Genomic DNA, 25,559 nt, shown 5'->3' with positions numbered 1-25,559 from the left:
AATGAAACTAACTGAAATGTTCTTACCACAAATGGTGATATATTTCGTTCTTGAGATTCTTTAATACGACTGCTTTCAGAATAACAATTGTCTTTCAACCAACTAAGCGGTATCACTCCTTTGTGTATTTCTTTTCCTCGCCAACTTAATTCAACACATGAATCTAATGATAAACAACAAACAAGTCGTTGTTATAGTAACGACTAAAATTTTACTACTATTATTTTATCTTTTATTTTTTTATAACTATTACTTTATAGCTGTCAACCAATGGAAATTGTATTCCTACGGATGCAACAAATTTATTACTCTTATTATAATTGTCACTGGCATTGTTCCCATTTGTATTTGGCCAAATTAACATGCGAGGATGGCAAATTACTTTATGTCCACATAACTGGGACACATACAAAATGACATGGCTGCCAATCACCCATTTTGAATCACAAAACAAACTGACATGCATAAGCAATCCATCATGTGTGACATTCAAATTTGAATAAATCATTTACATGACATACAAATAGTAAAAAAATAAAAACAGAAACCAGTTATCCATTTTGTCAGAAATTAACATGATGTGTAAATTTTGATGTGATCTGGGGTTCTTAAATTGCGGAAATAATGGTTTTAGCTTCAAAATGGATGTCATTTCTGGATTATAAAACAAAGATATGTGCACATACATGTAGGTGACATGATATAGTATGTATATGTTAAGTTTGAAGGTGATTGTTCAAAGCGTGTCTAAGATGTCTCTGGAAAGCAATTTTAAAAAATCGTAATAGTCTCTGGTTGGCCATTTTGAATCTTATCTAAAATAAAACAACAAACAAAATATCATGCAGCAAGTTATTATTATTATATTTAATATATGTAACAAGTTTAAACATAATTTTTGAATGCACTGCTGAGATCTGGTTTGAGAATGGTCAAAATACTTTGTTAGCTTTAAAATAGATTCCCGTTTACACTGCCATCTTGAATGCAAAACCCTTGTATGCATATGTATCCCATGAGGTAAGATATATGTATATGTGTTTGAACCTGATTGGCCAAAACAATTAGATTAATTGCAAAGCAGTGAATGTCATTCAACTGAAAAACAGTACACATGTGCCAAGCTGTAATTCATTTGAGATAACCGTTATTATCTATGCGGAAAGTAGTTAATTATTTCAGTCTAGTGATGAAATATCAAGCAAATGTCAATTTAATTGAACGACAATACCATCCAAATGTCCAATGTACATACAGAACAAAACACTCAAAGCAAATGAAAATAATTCTGATACTGATCTCACCCTATATGAACAGCTACATTTGTACATTTTTGAGAATAGCAATGCAAAACATGGTAAAATATTACTATTGTACATACCCAAGACATTTATATTGTCCAGAACAGATTGCGGATCAATTGAAGAGCTATCTATCAATATCTGTCCACTGTATTTCTGTTTACAGAGTGAGCAGTGACAATTGTGTCGCAGCCATACACTATGGAATCTAAAAGACATCAAGAGAAATGTTAAAAATTTTTGTGTTTACAAATGGTTTAGATTTAATGTTGTGATTATACAAAGGGCGGCAGTCGTCGTGCCGCGTCCTGTTCGATATGGGACTCATAGCGACGTATACAACGCGTGAAAAATACATTGTTTATTTACATGATATTCGAACACGCGCTGCGCGACGACCACCATGCTTTAAATAGTATAATAACACCAATGTACATGTAGTTGTTAGTATCTGACTAATATTATACCAATGATATTTAATGACATATATAGAGAATATCCATGATATTATATTTATTTAATAAGGAACAAATTGTGACACTCATTTAATAAATCTGATATCATAGATCATAAATTTTAACAATACAAATATTGTTTGTGTTGGCTTGTCCTAAACTTTTTATTTCAACCTATTCATTTCCATGCAAGTATGTTGTTTCTGGTGTATGTGTTGTGGCTAGTTTATCGCCTGCAAATAAATAAGTATTTTATTTTTGGAATGATCAATGATTTTACAAATACTTTTTTGAACAATATGTACTGGTATGTCTGAGAAATAGTAAAAGCAACATGGCCATGCAGCAGTCAGTCATTTTGAATTTAAATCACAAAGCAAACAGGTTTGAATAAAATCAGGCAAGACATGCCTGTAAAACAGTTATGAAATGGCAATAAATGAGCATACATACAAAATCAGTCAAAGTATGTGTGAGAAATGGTTAATGGCACAAGAAAATCAAATTTTGTATTAAATTACCAAACAAAATGACTTGCATCAGTAACTGATTGTGTGACATCAATACATAATTTGAACAAGTGACCTTGCTGGTCAGTAGAGCTCCACTGTAATTGACAAGTGCAAAGGGCAGTGGCAGTTACTAGATGTATAGGAGAAGTGGAATCTATGACAGTTTAGTAATTGTGGCAATGGTCACTGTAAGGGCATATCTCGTAAGAGGAAACATAATTGTGTATGTAATGCATGGATATGTATAATTGATGATGTGGGTGTACAGGAAATTGAAGCTGAAAAATAAAGTTGTTGTCACTATTACCAGAATATATTTTTGCACTATTTGGCTATTGTATACATGTGACTGAATTGTGAATGACAAAGTTAGACATTACGACAAAGTAACATGTGATCTTGAGATGACCTTGACCTGAGGCCTTGAGATGACCCTGACCTGAGGTATGAATAGCAAGGCTGAAAGTTTTGGAGAAGAAGTCGTTTGAATGAAAAAAGTTGATGGACAACGTCAGGTATGGTCAACCTATGAGCTCTGTTCGATCATCTTCAATGACAGCGAAGCTAATAAAATTAACCCAGCCATGTCTGAGAGACATAACATGATGTCTAGTATTTTGCTTGCCAAATTTTGTTTAGATAATATAACATGAATTCCGAGTTCCTAATAGCTGCTCATTTGCAAAATTATTTCAAGGTGTGAACGTGTGCGGGCACCCTGCGAGTGAGGTTGTTTTTGAATAACAAAAGCGTAACACCTTGAATATTCTTAGTTCGAAGAAAGTTTCAGAACTTTGTAAATTCCCCCAGGATCGTGCATAACTTGCAGTAATGCACAAAAATGAAAAAAGTTCATTGAACTTGTAGATAAACTGAATGCTTGTCCCTTGGAGCCTGGCAATAGTGGAATATCGAGTAAGCCCTGTCGTTCTTTGCAAAATCATTATATGTACAGTTGAAATTTACTTTTGCATTTTTTTCACAATATAGGGATTGAAAAACAAGTCATTGAAAATGACACAGTTCCCGTTCAAATTGTTCAAATTAATCTTCATGTACCAAACTTGGCCTTAACAATATTCAAGGAATGCGTTTACAAAGTGGTGAAATACCAAAACAGTGTATGACAAATAACATGAAAAAACAAAAGAAAATGGTACTTTCAAGAACATTTTTAATGCAGTGTCCAAAGTCTGAAAGGTCAAAGTCAACTTCAGCAAGACACCCAGAAATTTATGTGCATGGAATACAGCCAAAATGATTTGGTCAGAATGAAATGCAGCTATTTAAATTAGCAACCTGTAAAAACACACAAACTTTATCACATTTTAAACACTACTGGAATGACTTAGGATAAGTTTTAAATACAATATGCCCCATATCAATTATGTTATCAATAATCACAATTGAATATACCAAAGGTTACAAGACTGTCATGCATGTACTAAATATTTATGTGATCCTTGATGAGCATAAAGTGCAATCACTAATTTACTCTGACCTGTTATTTCAGAGTTTGAAGTAGGACCAGCACTGGCTTCTATATCACCAATTAGCAACAAAATCATTCCCTTATTGTACAAGTAAAGTTGCATAAATCATAAAGCTGTTAGTGTTTTTTCATCACAAACTTTAGTTAATGATGAAAAATACAAAGTCTAAATACAAACTTTTATATACAAATTCTTTTTTGAAAAAAAAGTTTCAAAAATGAAGAATTTTAATTGAAGTCAGCAAATCTTTTCTGAAATATAGTTGTGTATACTGCATCACTATAATATTCGATATATATTGTTGTATGATATATGGTACTGAGCCTACAATTTTTTTTTTCAAATCCAGATCCTGTAAAAAAATATACGAAAAATAATAATTTATAAACATATAAAAATTCACATAAAACCACCGAAACCTTGCAACAATAATAATTCGGTTCTCTCAAATGTACATTTAAACAAACAGGTACAAACAAGTGACCTTAGACATAGATGGCACTGTGACAGGCAAATTTATTATCGCAGCATGCATTAAAAAAATAACGTAAAATAACCCAGTAGATAAAAAAAAATTTACTCCACTGTACTTACCAAATAATTTATTGATCTTCAGACTATTCAGTCTTATCGCAATGTGACAACAGAGATCCATAAACATGGACCTGAACACAAGGTTTATTACCATTTACCTCAATCTGCTCCCAAGATGCAACACTGGAACACATTGCCAGAACCTTAAGACAATGCAGGGAAAGGCAGGATCCAGGATATATATACAAATTATAAACAAGGTAGCAAACTGACAAACAAACATAATACTACTACTTTTATTGACATTAATTTAACAACAACAACTTCAGAGTGACTTCAGATGTGTAAAGTCTGGGTGCGGCTTTAATTAGGGAAAATTTTTCAGAAAACAAAGGCCTGAAGGGATAATGAGACCCCTCGCTAAATCACGGGTGTCGGGATCCAAACAAAAACCGTGACTTACTGAGGGGCCTCGTGAATTGAAAACAAATAAAAAGCACATATACACACATGGGTTTGTAGTAAGATTTCTTTATTGAAAAAACATCATAGCTTCCATGTCCGCATAGATTCAACTCATTGTAGTGAGTTTTATAGAGCTATATCAAAGGTGGACCGGCCAAGAAGTATTGTAAAGTCACAACTTGACACCCGTCAATACTTTGAGTCAGGCGACTGTCACCCTTTGTACATGTATCTCAGTAATTGGCGTACAGTAAGTTTTAAGTTGTCTCCTGCCTGCTGGCAAAATACAGCAGAATTTTTGGGAGCCACCCAACTACCTGCGCTACTTAGTCGAAATCGTGAAATTATTAAGACGCGACTTAGCGAGGGGTCACTGTATCTCTATCTGAAATATATGGTGGCCCTGAAAAGGCCCGTTTGGTTTGTGTAGCACACATGTATGTGAAAGTTCGGGGTGCGACTTATATTGCAGGGTTTCCCTAGGATCAAAACTTGTCAATTTCAACAAGAAAAAATGTCTCAAGTTAGGAGTGTGGCTTCTATTAGAGCTGCAGCCTCAATTATGATTTTTACGGTAGATGCATGTAATTCATAGTCTCTCTTAATCAGAATCTGCACATTTTTTGCCTAAAATAGCTACAAAACAGTCAAATTAATCTAATTACAAAAAAACTTCATGTGCCATGTATGTGTACCCCCACACATATACAATTCATGTGTACCAAATCTGAACAGAATCCATCAAAGCATGTAAACCATATAACGATTAACGCGCACGCACACACACACACAAATGCACGGAACCCAAATTACTAGTTTCCCGTTTTCGCACTACTGTCAGAACTAAAAACTAAAACTAATACTAGAACTAAAAAAACTATGTGTGCATGTCATATATTTATTTGCTACAAACTTTATGTACAGACTGTTTTCTGTAAATTTTCTACTGTAATAAAAAAATCACTGATATCTTCAGGTTCGCATTTGCGGCTATCGTCACTGCTGTTGCACATACAAATATAAACATGGCCATTCATGAATTTAGTTATCATCATCAATGGTATGTCTCCTGAGAATAACTGTGGCAGACTAAACGAACAGTGAATGCGCCAAGTTTCAAAACGAAATATAATATAATATAATAATATTATTATCTTTACAAATGAACAGTTGTTTTGTAGAAAGTCATGACAGAAAGTAATCTAGGAAAGTCAGGGATATTTCGCCAGATTTTTTTTATTGTGCTGGAAGAACACCAGGAACATTGCAATACCTGTTAATCATTTTATATGTTTGTAGGTCCGAATCTGGAAATAATACGCTTCCCGCACGATGCTAATCAGGTGCATACTATGTTGTATTAATTTAACCCCACTCCAAGAACCAAATAAAACATTAGCTGGAAGTGTGACCAGTGCACATTTCTTGAGGGATGACGTTATTTTATTTTATTTTTATTGAATATGTGCCAACATTTTTTCCTGAATTTTCATCTTGCATGTAATTGTTTTTCAACAACTCTTCCAGCCACCTTTGTGATTTCAAATGGCCCACCCTCTCATCAGGTAAACAACTATTTTCCACAACTTGTTTTGAGCCCTGTATATAAAAATACTCAGTTGAAATTTGTGAAGTTTAGCAAGTCAAGTACATTCAAATGTTGTTCAAATAATGATGAAAATTTAGAAACAACATCATTTTAGCAATAATTTTCTCTGTAGTGAAAATGGTTTTTAAATTGTATGTGAAGCAATGATACCTGGTATATATAACAGTATTACAATATGACATGAAATTGTGCGTCTCAATATTATTAGCATGTTGGTTTTCTTCAAAGTCAATGAATTGATTTTTGATTTTAATTTCAACAAATGCAGATTTGTTCATCTATGGTATGAGTTTTGATGGATAGAAATCCTGTCATTGATAAAGACCGATATCGCCTATTAAAGATAATATATAGTTAAACCATGTATTTTTAGATATTCAGTTTTAGATAGTGGTACAGATTTACCCAATGTGGTTAATCCTACACTCCATGTGGTTAATTCTACCCTCCATGTAGAAAATTGTTTTTTAGCTGAAAAAATCAATGATAAATCATTTTATCATTTTGTAATCGACTGTTTATCACTTCAAACAAAATATTTTCTGACCGGAAAATAACCTCCTTTTTATTGTTTTTTTATTATTTTTGTTCAGATATTGAAAACACTGACTGCTCACCCAAACACTGATCACTGGCACCTGAGTGGACGAAATGGAGGTTTTAATAATGGTAAAGTTTGGGGATATGAGTATCATTTCAGTGTATTCCTGAAAAGTTAAGTGATGATAATTATTAAATTCTGAATGAAATTTAAAATGGTATGACATCATTCGTGAACAGTTTCATGGAAACATAAAATTAGCATGCATGTGTAATGTGTGCCCTGACAGTGTTCCACAACTCCATTCATTAATGATTTATTGAGACAGTAACATGAAAAAACCAATGAGACATACAGCTGAAAAAAGTTTCATTTCAAAATTGACGATGCCAAAGCCACGTTGGTCTGATAAGATTTGACTTCAAAATAAAGTAATGATCATTGGCTGGGCTTGATTTATGAGAGGCATGACTGTGTACTGCATATTATCGAGTGAAAATGGGCCACATGCCCTGGAAAAACAAGCCATGCATGGCACAGCCCCTGTTAGTTATCAAATCTAACTTTTGTTTATAGTGATATAGTACAAGTACTTGTTCATAATGAGAAATATTGCTCTGGAACAGCATTAATTAAAACAAAATGGCCACCAGTCGGATTGTCATACCAATACATCTGTATATCTATGACATGATATATAATGAATATATAACGTGCATCAGGAACCCATAATGTCTGATGTACTGTAAAACATGTTGAAAAAGCGGCATGCAATTTTAGCGAATTGTGGTAAAATGACATAATAGCGAAATGTTGATTTAGCGAATCTCTCTTGTCATTGTTGATTTCTTTGTTTGGCGGCCATTTTGAATTGATAATAAAGTCATTAGCGACATCTTGAATTAGCGAATCAGTTCTCTCGCTAAATTCACGAAAAAGACATGCTCGCGAAAAAGACATGTTTTACAGTATGTACCAAGCTGGAACCAATTCCATCCATACACGACCGAGAAAGTTACAGAATGCCAGAAATGCTTGATTTTTGATGATTTTTAGCACAAAAATGGCCACCATTCAGACATTTTGAGTAGGCTCATCAAACCAATATATCTGTATACATGTATCTATGACATAATGTATAATGAATATATAAAATTTGAACATAATCAGTCAAAGCATGTCAGAGATATGGCACTAGAACCACATTCATTAAAAAAGAATGGCCGCCAGTTGGCCATTTTGAATCTTATCTGAAAAACAAAATGACGTGCATCAAGGTCCCATAATGTCCAATGTATATACCAAGTTTGAACAAAACCCATCTGTAAACAGCCGGGAAATGCTTGATGTTTCAGTACAAAAATAGCTGCAATTCAGCAATCTTGAATCAGATCGTGAAACAAATTGATGTGCATATGTACAATATTATGTATGTGTGAAGTTTGAATTTAATTGGTCCAGGCATGTCTAAGATACAGGTCTGAATGCACACACGGACACACAGAGGTCAATCCATAAGTCCCTGTTTTCAGACTATGTCCACACGAGGACTAAATATAACAGAGTATAGATAAATATGGTATCAAATAGTTGTGTCCATGAAAAATCATAATTCACTGAAGACCTTCGCTTTTATGAATCATTAACACAAGTCTGGTTTTCTCAACTTGCCAAACAAAACTGATTTGCCATGCACCTTGTATCTTTGCATAAGTTTTTCTTTTTAAACTAAGGTTAAATTCCACACCTTGTAAAAATATACAGAATGATGTTTTATGTTCTCAAGTGAATAATTTTAAAGCCTGTGACAACACAAACAAATAAATAGTACTTGTTTTCAGTATTGAGAAACTAACAGTGATCAACATTCCAAATAAATAATTACCTAGACACGGTCAATAGGCATTTCAAACGATCAATGATGTGTTTGATTACTATTATTGATAAATTATTAACCCCACAAACTTGTAATTAATAATAGTACTACTGTAAAATCTTTATTAGAAACAGCGGCTTCTATTAAAATTGTACAATGTAATAGAGGGGATGTGGCTTCTATTAGAGCATGTACACATATGAGAAATGGTGAATTTTTGATTCTCAATTATTCAAAAAGAATGGGTGCGACTTCTATTAGGGATGTGGCTGCTAATACAGATTTTACGGTACTAAAGGTGTATAATAATGATGTTATCTTCAGAATACTGCAAAGTACAGAATCACATCAAACAACATTATGTTTCAGTTAATATAATTGTTATTTTATACTTTCTTTGTGATATTATTGTGTTATTTAACCTTATTGTTATTAGAATTATTAGTATATTTTAATCCCACATACCTGCTAACTGAGTTATCAGGCCAACTCACTTCAACTAAGCGTCCTTCTTGGAGCAGATCTAAAGAAACTTCAGCCTGTGATAAAAAGGAGTCATTGTTAGTTCCATATTTTACAAACAGCGTCCGGATTACTTTCGGAAATTCCGTCGCTCTTCGGAAAGTTTTAATTTTCACAACTTTTGAATATTAATTTGTGCTTTTAGGTTAGTGAGAAGGTTATAATAATTTTTCATTTCACTTTAACTCTGTTTTTTTCACCCCTCAGACCCCTTTAAAAAGTCACTTCTGGCCATTGTAATGGCCACTATTTTTTTAATGGCCAGAATATCAACCAGAACTTTTTTAATGGTCAAAATATTGACCAGTAATTTTCAACTGGTAGTTATAATGAGCACTATTTTTACACTGGTCAGAATAATAGTTTTTTTTTATTTAATGATGGAGTGGGTGACAATCTATTTTTTTAATGGGTATTATAATGATCATTTTATTTTTCATTACATGAATAAAATGGTCATTTTTTTTTTCATGTCACAGATATACCCAGTAATGGCACATTGGGATTGACAGCTCTCCTCTTTTTCCTCCCTCGCTTCAGTTTGCTTCAATTTTAAGCCAGTAAAATTGTAGGTAAACGTAAAATACAAGATTTTGAAAAATTTGAAATATGGATTATTATATATCTTGAAATAATATGAAGTTTTGGGTTAATTTGTTTTTTAAATCACAACAGATCATGCACTTGATACTGTTGACTTAATAATATACATTGTATAGTGTAATGCAATAGGCTATTAAACATATAAGATGACCTGTTTTCAAAATACGGTCTAGACCCTTATCACGGGCGCTAACGAAGTTTGTGCAAACATGAGCCCAGGCTAATCATCCAAAATACCATTGTACTTTTTTTAAAATATAGAGATTTTTTAATTACTATAATATTACATATTTGCATAAAATGAAACAGTACACTCCCATTCAATGGTCTATTGATACTGCATGAAATGACAATAGACAACACATGCCAAAACAGACATGTCCACTGATAAAATATAGACAACATTTTCTTATATTTGGACACATATTATTTTTCATATTAACTTTTCATACATTCGGAGTGCTACAAACTTCATTAGATGAAACCTTATTTTTTTTAAATAGCTAATAGCTTCCAGGTATAAATTAACTGGAACCAAGCAACCTGAGACATCTTCTTGCAACTTTAGTGGCACATCTGGATGTCTGTAAACTTTGCATAGCAAATAAACATTTGAGGCTGAGTGTCCCTGGTACCATTAGTGGGATGTGTAAATGGGAATGGCTTTCACTTGGACTTTGGTTCTTAGATCAAAATTAGTGATTAGTCCACAAGGTGACAGAGCCAGCTTCAAAGAGTGCTAAGTTGATAGCAAAAGATAATGTTTGCAAATCACACACTACATCTCCTACCTGACACCAAGGCCAGCAAGATGACTTATTTCCCTTCTTTTTGATTCGAAAGAATGGAAAAGTCATGTATGCAAGGTAACCAGGGGGGTTGATTATGCACACAAAACTTGTGTAAAAAGCATGAAAACTATTTATTATTTTGTTTGTGAAAATTATTTAATATGATAGAACATCTATTTTAAACAAGCAGCATCTCAGATGAGATAGCTCCGCTGTTAGCAATGCACATTTCAATTAGAGAATATCATCACAAATGAACAAATCTGAGAGAAGTGCACCTGAGGTACCTATATGTATATCATCAAAGCAATCAGACTTGCAGTTTTCAACAAGAAGTCGAAAATGTCACTTTTTACTAAAAGCGACAAAAATATTCATCAAAATTAGAGAATTGAAGCATCAAGAAATGAACATATCTACGAGACACAGACCTGAATTTAAGCAGTCCCCCCCCCCAGATTAGATTAGATTTGTGGATCAATGCATGTAGTAAAGAGGCTCTATTGTTCTTTGAAAGTCAGTTAAATTGCAGTTAAGTTTGTCGTAAGAGTTAAGAAAATTCAGTAAACCCAAAATGAAATGTGTGGAAAAAATATATATCATATTTGTAGCCAACAATTTTAAAATAATTTTACATATTTCATATTTATTAGACACAACACTGTCTCTGGGGAGACAAGAACATGACAAGACCAAAATAAGGGTAACAAAATAAACAAACAAACAAACAAACAAAAAAGAACATATTATCTAAAAAATTAAAACTTAATAATCTCTCTAAATAATCATTTGATGTTAGTGCATTGTGGAAAAATTGCATTTAATATAAATTTAGCTTTTTCAGTAATTATGTCATTTTAGTTCATCAATAAAATTAACTAGTTTTTTCGTCTTGATTCATAAAGTCAGAGATTGAATGTTTTCTAGTTTCATATGTTATGTATGTTGTTCTAGCACTGACAAATTTGTAAAATGACAATGAAACTTTAAAATTACATTCCCACTGATCTCATCAATTGGTGCAGTGTTGATGATTGTGTGACAAGATGTGATGTAGTACACAGCCTGATCTTGTTGTGGTGCTTGTCTGTTTTACATGTCTATTTCCATCCCCAGGTAAACCAAATGTCCAAACCTCAGCATGAATTTGAACTACAGCAGCAGCGGTATCAGTGAGACGGATCAACCAAAATAGTTCAGCCGAGGTGAGAAAGGCTTTCTCCAACAACTTGCGCTGACAACGAGCAAAAAGGATCTGTGGTGATGTTTAGCTTTGATTCCCAGAGATGGGAACATTCAATAGCAAACCAAATGAAACATTTTCCATAACACACACAGGGTTGAAACCCTGAATCACAAGTTTGTTTTCTTACCGTACTTCTCAAATGAAATTTGAATATTAGTATTGGTATCCAACTACGGTAGTTCTGTTCTGTTTCAAAATCAAAGTTGTTGTCAAAATATTTCTCAATGTGTTGACACTTTGGAATACTATAATAATGATTGAATATGTACACTAATAATAGCAATACATGTATATGTAAACTCAATTCAACTTTATATAGTCAATTTATGCATGGTTAGACTCTGAACAAATTGCCAAAAAAATGAAAACCCCTAAACTAGGATTGTAGAAACTGGACAAAACCATATAATTCTTGCAATAGAACATTTGCAGCTATATTCCATCCTACATGTCAAATATTAAAAAACACCTGTCTACTATGTTTTATAAGAAGTATTTGAGACTATTTTTTTTCTTCAAATTAATAAAAACAAGTCCCAGACAGATAGACAGACAGACAGACAGACAGACAGACAGACAGACAGACAGACAGACAGACAGACAGACAGACAGGCACGCAGGCACGCAGGCAGGCACGCAGACAGACAGTGTCCCTGTTGTTCAATAGTAACTGAAATATGTCAGACATTTCTTAATCAGAAGTTTAATCATGTTAAGTGCATGTTAATCACCTGATAACATATTAAATACAGGAATAAAGTTTATTGTGATCAAAGATTTAAGTCAGAGATACATGTATGGCATCCAAATGACTATACATGACCGTTTTGAATATGATCTGAAAAACAAAATGATGGACATCCCATAATGTCCAATGGACGTGCATACATGAGGCCTGATATTTGTATAAATATAATTTGCCTCAACATGTCCTAGATACAAGATGGGTACATGCACAATTTGATGGATGCATGCATGCAGAGGTCAAATCATAAGTCCTCCCTTCATCTGAATAGGGTTAGGGTGAATTCAGGTCAAATCATAAGTCCTCCCTTCATCTGAATAGGGTTAGGGTGAATTCAGGTCAAATCATAAGTCCTCCCTTCATCTGAATAGGGTTAGGGTGAATTCATATATGTAGCAAAATAAACATATGAAACAAAGCACCATGAGAAGAGTCCGCTAAAACACAGTCCCTCTATCACCGGTCTGGAAACGCCTATTGTTTTACGTGTGAATAGGCGGGATTAGTGGGCTAACGCTTGTAACGGCTCTCCGCGAAGCGCGGTACTATACTGTTGATAGCTTCGAGATACATCGCGTTCAGTGCTGTGATCTATTTTTTAACGTTTCCAGAACATATTCGATACCATATACAAATATTTTTTACCATAGTTGATTCGTAACGTCTTTGTTTTTAAGGAGAGTAAGTTTCGTTGTATACAATATGTTGATGTTCGACATTTTCTTGTGTGAAATTATGTCTTTTTCACCTTTTGTAATAGAGGGACTGTGCCGTGACTTGTAAACTGACTCGTTTTTTCTGTTCCTCTCATTAACGGTACATTCTTGACAACATGACAACATTTGTGTTTTTGGTACATTTGAAATACGTTTAGCACAATGGTCATGTTGGATATACGATTTTGATGATTGTTCGTTCAAAAAATGACACTTATTTTTAAGAAGTAAACGGCGTCGTTAAAAACAAAATGGCCGCTCCCAGTTACGATGTTGTACACATTTTACTTTGGTAATTTTTTTTTTCTGCTTATTTTGTTTTTCAGGCATATTAATTGCTATGTATATCGGCAACACAATCAATTGAAATACTGTTTAATGTCACAAGATGTATGATTTTTGGGTCTTGGTTTTGCACGTCATTGTATTCACGACAGCGCCATTTTGGATCACATCATTCTCTCAGTCGTATAATTGTAACGCTAGTTTCTGTTCCGATTACAAGGGAATGGGGTGATTCTCCAATTCCATTTTTATTTGGTGATTAAAGAAACTACTTCTGAAACTAATGGGGTGGTTTAATTCTGTTTGGGATGTAATAAAGAGTTTAATTTCATAGACAAATTTTGTTTACGTTCAGACAGCAGTTGTGGAGTTTTGACAGGCGTGTGGGCGTGGCAATCATGCCTCGTAAAAGGTTTCTCCGGTATGTTTTCGGCACTGGTTGAACTACATGGTTTATCTTTATGCACTTCATGGATTTCTTCCTCAATGACGTCTTTTAAAACAAAATCCCAATCAATGTTGTCATCGTCGAATTCGACAAAATCGCCGTAAGCCTTCCACATGGTAATGTTGTGATCCGTGTGCTGGTAATGACGCATGCGCAATGACCCAAATCGCTAAGTATCATGGTAACTTCCAGTGGGTTAATGATATGCACGACTACATCAATGGGAGTTTATTTTCGGGATAACTTGGCGTAAGGTGTCAACGATTTATTTGCCCGTTACGAGGGTTAGTACAATAGAATACTAAGCGTTTCCAGACCGATGATAGAGGGACTGTGGCTAAAATAATATTTTATGGGTATTTACCCAAAATATTCACTAGAAACAGGTAATTAACAAAGCAAAAAGAGTACCTTGAGGTTTCTGATGAAATAATATAAAACTGATATAACTGATGGTTTTGGTAAAAAAGTGACATTGATAATAAATACAGTTTGAACTAACAATTTTTCTTTGTTTTCACAATGTTCCTGGAAATCATACTGACCAGAACATACGTCTCATTTGAGTACTGTGTAAACTGATACAAAAAAATAGACTTACACATTTTTCAGACGAAATATCCCATGTAGATAGCCTAGGTGAATCTTTACTGAAATTTCTCTTGTGTGAATATTTTTTTTGCTGTAGTATACCAATATTGCACTGTTGAGAGGTGGTTAATAACAGCCTGTAGCGTGACAGAGAAAGACCCAGCAATACACTCCGAGCAGAGAATTGAAAAACAGCAGACATCTTTCCAAATATTTAATCTGCAAAATTATTGAAAATAATCTATAATCAGTACTATATATAGTTCGGGGTGCAAGCCTTTTCAGGGCTGGACCCCTTTTGTTATCGCTGGAGTTTTTTTAGGGGCCCAAGCCCAAAGGGCTAGGCCCCTATTATTATCGTTCGTTTTTTTCTTCTTCCTTTCTTCTGTAACTTTTTTCATCAAGCCGTTTGAGAAAACCGCTGAACGGAATAGTCTGAAAATGCTCTATACTAATAGTCCCTAAAGTGAACTGGTGCACCTGACTTTCACAATGTGATTGGTCAATTGGTTCAGCAACCATATTAGATTGAAATAAAACCGGAAGTGGCTGTTTGGTCGCTTTCTGAGGGTATAGGCGTCTAGATTTTTTATGGTACATGTATACAGAACAACTCATGTGTAATAGATTTAAGCAATAAAAACTTTAGCGGTCACGTGACTTTTTCCGCCATGTTTTGTCTCCTAAAAATGGTCAAAAAAACATTTTTAAATCTTCTTCTTCAGAACTGCTAGACAAAATGCTTTCACATATGGTATTTTATCATCTATATATGATGCAAATTCAAGTTTGAGAAATTGGTTATGATTGGTCACATGGTTAGGGCACCATTTTGGTTTTCTTCTAAACAGGAAGTAGTTTTTTTACTTATTCTACAATTATGTGATAATCCTCTGAATTGCTATATTGCATCCCTATGTTGAACTCTTTCAGAAAGTAGAAAAATAATTTACATCAGTCACATGGTTTGGCCGCCATCTTGGATTATATGTAAACATGATCAAAAGTTTGGACATTTGTTTCTCAAAGGGGCTTCAATCGATCTACTGGATGTTTTTATATATACCATGCCTGGCCATAGCTTTATATGAGAAAAATAATATAATTTTGATGTGTCACATGGTTTGGATTTTGGATTTTTGGAAAACGAAACATGTGCAATTACATGTGTTGTATTGGTCCCATTTGGCTAAAATTGTGTATGTAAATTCTACTCCTGAGTCGCATTCTTTCTCCTGTCGTAGTTAAGAAGATGAAACCTGCTGAATTATGATGACGTTAAACAAGAGATTTGAATAAAATAACAGATGACCAGAACTGTTGCAGAACGGGACATGTAACCAGTGCCACAATGAAGGCATCAAACAAAAGATGTAACTGACATAAGAAATGACCATATATGAATATAAATAAATATGCATAAGCAATACACCCAAATTTTACCCCCAAATTGTTATCAGTCACATGGTTATGCTGATGTTGAATATAAAGAATTATCATATACCTCGTATTGCCTAGCCTCCTAACGCTATGGGAATTCCGATGCGCGAGGCAATAATTTTCCATATCACGCCCGTGCCCTGTTAACCATATTTAGCAAACGCATCCATTTCCTGGAACTACTTTCTGTTTACAAACATCGCGCATAATTTGAGATTATCGTGTGCGCTTTGATAATGGCTGACGATATTATTCAGTGGATGGAGAATATACCGAAAGACCAATTGGACTCATTATTATTTGGTGATGATAAAGTCGTCAGTGTCGCGGAAAGTGTCGTGAAAGAAGATTTAGAAGCTGTGGGCGATTTTATAAAATCGCAACGAAAAGCAAGCACAGTTCGTACAACTGAACGAGACGTCGCAAAGGTACGGAGTTATACTCAGAGCCGATATGTTGACCATCATAAGCTATCGGAGATTCCACCTAAGACACTGAACGAGTACTTGGCCACATTCTTTGTTAACTTGAAGAAACAGGATGGAACTGATTATGAACCAGGATCCGTCTCTGCAATAAAGCATAGCTTAGAATGATATCTCACCGATGCTCCTCAAGAAAACTGGCCTCGGTTGCGGTAGTCCCGCCAGTGAAGCAATATCTCCGGAAGAAGAAGACGCAATGTGGAAAGAAGGTAAACTAAGACCGCCGATGGAGACACCCTCAATTTTACGCTGTGGTATTTATTTACCAAACATTTCAGACTTCGCGGCCGGAATGAACATAGAAAGTTGTGCCATGGAGATATTACTGTACAACGAGATGGTGCGGGACGCGAATTTCTGCAGTTCAAAGAACGCGACACTAAGACTCGTGATGGAAAGTATGGTGATCCACGTGTGGTCCCCCCTCGTATGTTTGCCCTTCCCGACAGTTCCAGGGACCGTGTCCAAATTTATAGAGAGCATGTTCGACACCATCAAATTAATACATGCGGGCTCAGTCCGTTTTATATCCAACCGATTCCCGCATCTCGTGTCAACTCACTTTCGTGGTATTCTTCCCGTCTGATGGGGAAAAATAAGATAGCATCATTCATGTCGCTTCCATGTCCTTTACCGGAAGAAAAACAAACCACTCTGTTCGGAAGAATACTGTACAAACCCTGACGAAAGCCGGTAGTCCATCACAACAAATCATAAAGATAACTGGTCACAAAAACGTGTCAAGTTTACAGCACTACGATACTGTCTCCATGGAAGCTACAGTACGCCTGAATCTAGAACTGTGAACGAAACTGCTTCTTGTTAAGCAATTGTTTTTCGTTCACCGACTACAGTTTTTAACAACTGTGAAATCAACATTTCTCTAACTGCGGCTACAACATCAGCTCCAAGAAAACGTCTGTTTGTTATATATGATTCGGACAGTCAGTAAATGACCAACTTAGCTGGACTGTAGTGATCAACAAAGTTTATAATGAGTTTGTATTTATTGTTATAAATTTACGTTCATTAAAACGTAATTTGTGGATATATTTGACGACATTGTTTGTGTATTGTGTGTAAGTTGTTGAGACGTTTGCGTCATCTATAATCCCATGTATAAATCCGCGCCAGTAAAAATGCTCGCATCAAAACCCGGATTAAATCGAATAGGTTTTTTTGGGGGGCCAAACAAGCGAAAAATAACATAACTAAAGACTTGTTTTTTTATATAAGGTATATGATAAAACCTTTATGGACTGGATACGGCTTTTGCTGCCCTCGGTCGTATGGCTTATGCACACTCGCAAGCTCGAGTGCTTCCGCCGCATGACCTCGGGCCTCAAAAGCCGTATCCAGTCCATAAAAAATAATATTTTATTAACATGTTTACACTTCATTATGCAGGGATATTGGTATCAACACCCCATTTCAATGAGTATCTGCAGATAACTTTTCTGACAATTCAGCTCGGACCCAGCCAATGCTGCTTGCAGCTTTAATTTGAGTATATTTTTGATAATAATCACTATGACAAAATACACTGGTTACACATATATAGTAAAGCCTTATTTGCATGTATTACAGTCTACAGCTTCATTTGTATTTGTTTGTCAAGCATGGTCAGCATGGTATTTACTGTACCAGATTATACCCAGCATGGTATTTACTGTACCAGATTATACCCAGCATGGTATTTACTGTACCAGATTATACCCAGCATGGTATTTACTGTACCAGATTATACCCAGCATGGTTTTTACTGTACCAGATTATACCCAGCATGGTATTTACTGTACCAGATTATACCCAGCATGGTTTTTACTGTACCAGATTATACCCAGCATGGTTTTTACTGTACCAGATTATACCCAGCATGGTATTTACTGTACCAGATTATACCCAGCATGGTATTTACTGTACCAGATTATACCCAGCATGGTATTTACTGTACCAGATTATACCCAGCATGGTATTTACTGTACCAGATTATACCCAGCATGGTATTTACTGTACCAGATTATACCCAGCATGGTATTTACTGTACCAGATTATACCCAGCATGGTATTTACTGTACCAGATTATACCCAGCATGGTATTTACTGTACCAGATTATACCCAGCATGGTATTTACTGTACCAGATTATACCCAGCATGGTATTTACTGTACCAGATTATACCCAGCATGGTATTTACTGTACCAGATTATACCCAGCATGGTTTTTACTGTACCAGATTATACCCAGCATGGTTTTTACTGTACCAGATTATACCCAGCATGGTTTTTACTGTACCAGATTATACCCAGCATGGTATTTACTGTACCAGATTATACCCAGCATGGTATTTACTGTACCAGATTATACCCAGCATGGTTTTTACTGTACCAGATTATACCCAGCATGGTTTTTACTGTACCAGATTATACCCAGCATGGTATTTACTGTACCAGATTATACCCAGCATGGTTTTTACTGTACCAGATTATACCCAGCATGGTTTTTACTGTACCAGATTATACCCAGCATGGTATTTACTGTACCAGATTATACCCAGCATGGTATTTACTGTACCAGATTATACCCAGCATGGTTTTTACTGTACCAGATTATACCCAGCATGGTATTTACTGTACCAGATTATACCCAGCATGGTTTTTACTGTACCAGATTATACCCAGCATGGTATATACTGTACCAGATTATACCCAGCATGGTTTTTACTGTACCAGATTATACCCAGCATGGTATTTACTGTACCAGATTATACCCAGCATGGTTTTTACTGTACCAGATTATACCCAGCATGGTATTTACTGTACCAGATTATACCCAGCATGGTATTTACTGTACCAGATTATACCCAGCATGGTTTTTACTGTACCAGATTATACCCAGCATGGTATATACTGTACCAGATTATACCCAGCATGGTTTTTACTGTACCAGATTATACCCAGCATGGTATTTACTGTACCAGATTCTGCTGTAAATTGGCTAATCCAAAAAATCCAAAACCAAAGGCAATTTCATGGCTGGTGGGCACTTATTTAGGGTTCAAAATTTTTAAAAATGATCATCAAATATTTGTTGAGACTTCTATTATCATTGAAAAATCCACCTACACCGACTTTCAACGTCAGCAGTTGGACCACCCAAGACGAAAGAAACTATTGCAGAAGCTATACTAATCTAAAATTTAGACATTTTTTTTTCTTGCTGAATTAATAAGTAAACCACCTAAAATTTCATTACAATGTCAGCCAGTGTAATTTTTCTAAAAAAAAATCACAAACGAACCTGGTACGCCAAATACAATATTTTATGTTTTATTTTATTGATAACGAAAGTAGATTCTAAAATATAAGAAGTTTCTAATAAAAACGAACACAACTGCATTGCTTAGTAGCACAATCTGGTCATGCTGCATTTCACATTTACCAGTAGTGATTATAATAACGTACAAAAAAAAAGTTGAATTGTTATGAAATGCAAATAAAATTCAGTTTCATCGTAAGCGTATGATTCTGGTCACATATAAAAGCTCGATGCTGTAGGATATTCACCATGTTTTTTCTCCTGCACGAGTTGACCTTATTAACCAATCAAAATGTTGCAGTACGATTTTTTGGCTTGGATTTTGATGGGAAAAATAAAAAAAATAGTTGTTTTCAAAATATAAACTGAGCATTTGAAGAATAATTTAACATTGTTCACAGTGATAACAGCTCATTGTCGAAAATGAAGCTTACCCATTCATGCTAGTCACAATAATGTAGTCAATAACTACAGTAAAACTTAAATTAGACTCTATTTTAGTCGTTAAGAAAGATTGAAATGTCTGAAAAATTACGCCAAAATATTTAAAAAACAACCTAAAAAACAACCTAGCCAGCATGGCTTTTGATTGCCAACCATTGTTTTCCATAAAATCCAACAATAGAGACAACATTTAACTGATCGTGTATTACCTTTGTAAGAATTTAAGCCAAATCTGTTAAAAATATTTCTGGGAAAGCGACAGAATATGAAACGAAATTATGTGCATCACTAATTGGCATGTATTATTATTATGGTTTTATTTCAGACATAGTCCATATATAAAGAAAAAGATACAAACAAATATGTAATAAAATAAAATTACAAACCATACAGATTTGAAAACTATACTAAACTCAGTAGACTACTTTTGTCCAATGCTGCACTAAGGTAGACTTCCATCTCACATCACTATTGAGCAAGGCACACACAAGTGTATTGTTTGATGTTCGTAGTTTATCCATAAAAGCATAAATTAGCTTTCTATATAAACCAGTAAATGTGTTTGTATGGTTTTTAACGAACATAGTGCTTGCGCTATAGTACCCAAACAGTTTACGAAAAGCATTATAACTGACCCGAAGGGCATTAACAGTAGATTTTCTATACATACACCATAACTGTCAGCAATACAAACTAGAACAGAATGTTTTAAATAGCAGAAGTTTGACTTCGTTTGACTCACAAATATGTAACATTTTGCGCAAACCTTTAATATAGGGCGCAATTACACACATATCATCTGCGTAGCTCAAATTGTTTATAATTTTATCGCCAATAAGACAGCCACAAGGCATGCTATTGAGTGATACACTGAGATTATCCATATAAATACTAAACAGTGCTGGGGACATTACTCCTCCCTGTCGAACTCCATTGGAAACATTAAAAAATTGTGAGATGGTACTTCCCCATCTAACGCAGTATAACTGGTTGCAATCCCAATTTACAAGAAGACGTATGACTCAACAGTTTTTTTTGGTGTTGACCTGTCAGTCAGTCAAATGTCAACCAAATGAAAAAAACAAACTGGTGTGCACATGTATGAATTTCTTTTGTTTTATAGATGCAAGATACCTAATGTGTGATGTATGTGTGAAGTTTAAATTTGATTGGCTCGTCAGATATATGGATCCAAAACTGCATTCTTTGAATAAAATGGCTTGCAGTTGGCTATTTTGAAATTGATCCAAAAAATAAAATGACTTGAATCAAAAGTGTTCAATGTATGTATGAAATTTAAACTAATTCTGTCTACACGGCTGATATCCGGTTCCAGAATAGTGAAAATACTTTGATTTTTAAGGAATTTTGGCATTAAAATGGCTGCCATTTGTCCATCTTTCCAGATATAACGGTAATGTCTGATATAAGTGTGAAGTTTGAACTTGATCACTATTACTACTCATTCTAAAATCATTAATATGAAAGCTGGTCAATTCATAACAAAGTGTTTTTCATCAAGTTTGTGTTGTATACATGGGTCACATGTTCTAGAATTAACCATAGACCTTAAAATATTTTTAAGGTCTATGAATTAACTAGAACAACCTGTTTTGAAACTGGGAGGCACTGCAAAACTCCAAGGAATGAAAGAGTCTGTAAATACTGTGATAAAAAGCAGATTGAAGTGGAGGTACATTTCCTTATGCACTGCAGTCTGTACAATACACACAGAATTGAATTATTCAAGTACTGTAAGGAAATTTTACTAAATTTTAGGAAGTTAAATGAACTAGAAAAATTCAATGCAATTATGAAATATAGTTCAGGAACAAGAACTGCACAATACATACAAAAATGTATGCAAATGAGATGTGAGCAACTCCACCAAAATTAAAAATATTCTTTCCACCATAATCATGACTCTAATGTGATTTTAATGTGATTTTTTTACCTCTTAATAATATTAGCTAGTGTATTGTATTGTACCGTATAAGTTTATTATGATCTTTTGCGTGTTTGTAATATTATTTAGCTTTATTTAGCATTCTGTGTAGTTGATTAACTTTACTGTATCTTAGTGTAGTTTATTTTATTTTATCTTATTCTATTTTATTTTATTTTATCTTTATTTTTATTGTTATACATGTACATTGTATGACCATAGAACAACTCTCTGTGGTTCGTTTTAGTGTTGAATAAATATTATTATGTCTGTCGGTTTCAATTGTAAGACAATGATTACTAACTCTAAATCTAATTAAGGTCATACAGAGCTGAACATTAGTGATATCAACAAGGTAGCTTTCACCTTTAAAATTTTTACATAAATTAGATATTTTTCAATAATTCCGATTGCAATCATGATTGTTATTTCTTTTTAAAGTCATGCACTCTCCCGAATTTTGGGAAACATTGGCAGGTATAATATATTATATCGAAAGGATTTATTTGTTACACAAATCCTTGATTATAATATTTGTAGGGGTCAATGAAATAATACAATGTTCATTCTGAAAAGCCAGAGAGAACTGACCTTCACAGGTTTACATGGTGCTCGTGTATGGGCCTATACGTATCGTCGTAACGTGTATGTCTCAATATCAGTTCCTAAACGTGCTGATAAACTGTGTTTCAAGGTATGTTGACATACGCTGACCATGGCTCAGGTTTGTTCGCTGTGAGTATCTCCAAATAAAAGAGATGTGGTCCGCCAGCGCCGACATAAAACGTACGATTCGGCTAGATAAATCATGGACCCAATATTACACTAATGTTAAAACTCATATGAGGTACTGTACTGTACTCACAATTATGCTGTAAGTGTTACTTCAGCTTTACATCGACTGTAATCACTGTGGTCTTCTGGATTTCTCATATTATGCAAATATTCAATAAATATATGTTATTAGAGCTACCCCATTGAGCACGGTGGGTGTCCAACTTGGGATATTTACATCCCGCCTCGCCAATCATGTTTATGTGTGACTGCCCTCAACGGTAACAGGTACGATTTGTACAGGTTCGCTGGTTCCCGGCGTCCTTTGTGAGTGGCCAGTAGGACGCAGGTAACTAGTAATCGCCATATATATGTTTACATTATTACTTATGCATTGCAATACAACTAATTAAAATTGAAAGAAACTGCAATATAAAATATTCCGTCAGTAACACTTTTCAAGGGCACATTTCATTAAAATATTTGTTTATAATTTTATAAATTGGCTTGGCAATTATCACCCCAATTATATATAATGTGTACATATTTTAATAAATAAAATTAAAGATACACAAATACAAATAAAAATAAATACAAATTAAAGATACAAAAATGAAATATTAATTATTTTATTAAATAACCTGCACAAAAGTAATCAATATTTTTCCTTGCTAGAATTATGTGTAACTTCATATGGGAATCCTGATAAAGTTCACAGCTGGCGATTTAGCAATACCCGTATCAGGGATAGTCAACTTCTTGGAATTTGATTACCTAACGTTTTTAGGTAATTATGTCGTAATTATGACAATCACGCTAACTCGAATAACACTCTGATTTGTTGTTGTGTTTGAACACAACTCTGCCATTCACGCACTTGTCCCCGTCGTCACCGACGTATTCACCATTTCAATTCCCTAGTACGCGGCTATCATTTAGGAACTAATTAACGAACCATCGAACCATCGACTTATTATATCATTTGTTATTATTTCCCTATTTTTATTGATGGCTATTAGTTCAATGCTTTTTTTATTTTAATATTGAATCTTTTTATTTTACTTACTAGTAGACCGTGACGATCCATGGAATACTAATAACATACCAAGTAACCTTAGAAATAACTAGAAGACAAGCCAAACCTCAAACTCGATTATAACAAACTTGGAAAAAATCGACATAGACGTAGAGATCGCCGAGAATTCCATGGTATTAGATGTCAATACTTCACACTGGCTTCAACCGACATCATCGACTACCACGTATGTTATTGTGATTACAGTACGCCGTTGACCGCGGCGACCAGCTACGCCAGAAGGGACATATTTCGTATCTACACAACCCTATACGTGTTCTTTATGGTCCACTTCTTCCAGATGAACAAGTACATAGACTAACATAGTTGTCAATTTAGTCAAAGACGAGAAAATGTGCCTTGTGCATGCTGCCCAGCAATCCCTTTCATACGACATCAGTATTTCTGTATGCAAATGAGAAACTAATGAGGAGCCTTGTTTTAAAATACACAAAAATAAAGTTGCCGTAGAGTTTAAAACCCAATTTTTTCACTTAAAAAAAATATTTTATGCTCAAAAACACAAAAATTAATAATATTGATGTACCAATAAATGATTTTAGGCGAGAAAGTAGCAGGCATTTCACAGACACTTTAAAACATGTGGCCACCGTGGCATTCCCTCAACTTAGTAGATTTGACGGGGTTCCCAATGAGATAGTTACACAAATTTGTGAAAACATATAAAAAGTGTAGCAGTACATATTAACCATGCTGTTAAGAGAATCTTTTAATACCAATAAATATTTGTAGAGTCTCATCAACTAACCCAAAGTACAGTTTTCTGACAGTTTTTGGCCTTTGTTTTCATGATGGTTGCCAGGAAGTGAAAATGCCCGGATGTCCGCCCCAGAATAGTTAAAGCGGGGCATGCGTCAGATGCCATGGCGTGCCAGTGTTTACAAACAATATCTGCCCATGAGCCTTTGCGTTTTTAGCGTGTGTTATTATCGTCGCTTGGGACTCAATTCCAGCATGCGGCGCAAGTGACGACACCCCCGCTTTAAGTGACGTATTTAAAATAGTAGACAACAAAAACAAATTTAGAGTATTTATTATTTGTTTTACAGCTTGTCGTGGCGCTGAAATAACAAGCAGTTGTAAAATGTGCAAAATAAATACCTAAGTTTTGCTTCTTTGACGCCTGCATAAAATCTGTTACTCTACCTCGCTGTATTGCGATATGCTCGAATAACATTTAAAATATGGACATTGTGATAAATAAAAACTTCAAATACCGCCATATTTTTTTATTTGAACTATTTGAACTGCTTTTTATTGTGAATTGAGCAAATAAATCATTATTAATATATTGGCTTGTATAATTTGCTCTATAACGGGAACA

At 34.5% G+C, this 25,559-nt stretch overlaps 1 protein-coding gene across 4 annotated transcripts in view; it reads right to left on the bottom strand.

The window, feature by feature from the left end:
• Nucleotides 1–23,408, bottom strand: part of LOC100373291 (uncharacterized) — a 61,849-nt gene extending 38,441 nt beyond the window's left edge. For all 4 annotated transcript variants that reach the window (XR_014930085.1, XM_085502236.1, XM_085502239.1 and 1 more), the window contains exons 1-5: nt 23,231–23,408; nt 14,744–14,952; nt 9,252–9,325; nt 1,382–1,509; nt 27–163 (exon numbers count right to left, since the gene is read on the bottom strand). Coding sequence is in view for 3 of the 4 variants with exons in the window: in XM_085502236.1 (XP_085358362.1) it covers nt 27–163; nt 1,382–1,509; nt 9,252–9,325; nt 14,744–14,935 (531 nt within the window). In the remaining variant the exon portion in view is untranslated. The remainder of the gene's footprint in view (nt 1–26; nt 164–1,381; nt 1,510–9,251; nt 9,326–14,743; nt 14,953–23,230) is intronic.
• Nucleotides 23,409–25,559: the final 2,151 nt, after the last annotated feature.

Source organism: Saccoglossus kowalevskii, chromosome 1 (assembly GCF_978046115.1).
Source record: "Saccoglossus kowalevskii chromosome 1, keSacKowa6.1, whole genome shotgun sequence".
Classification (NCBI taxonomy): domain Eukaryota; kingdom Metazoa; phylum Hemichordata; class Enteropneusta; family Harrimaniidae; genus Saccoglossus; species Saccoglossus kowalevskii.
The sequence above is the reverse complement of the archived record's forward strand: the minus strand, read 5'-3'. Positions and strand labels throughout refer to the sequence as shown.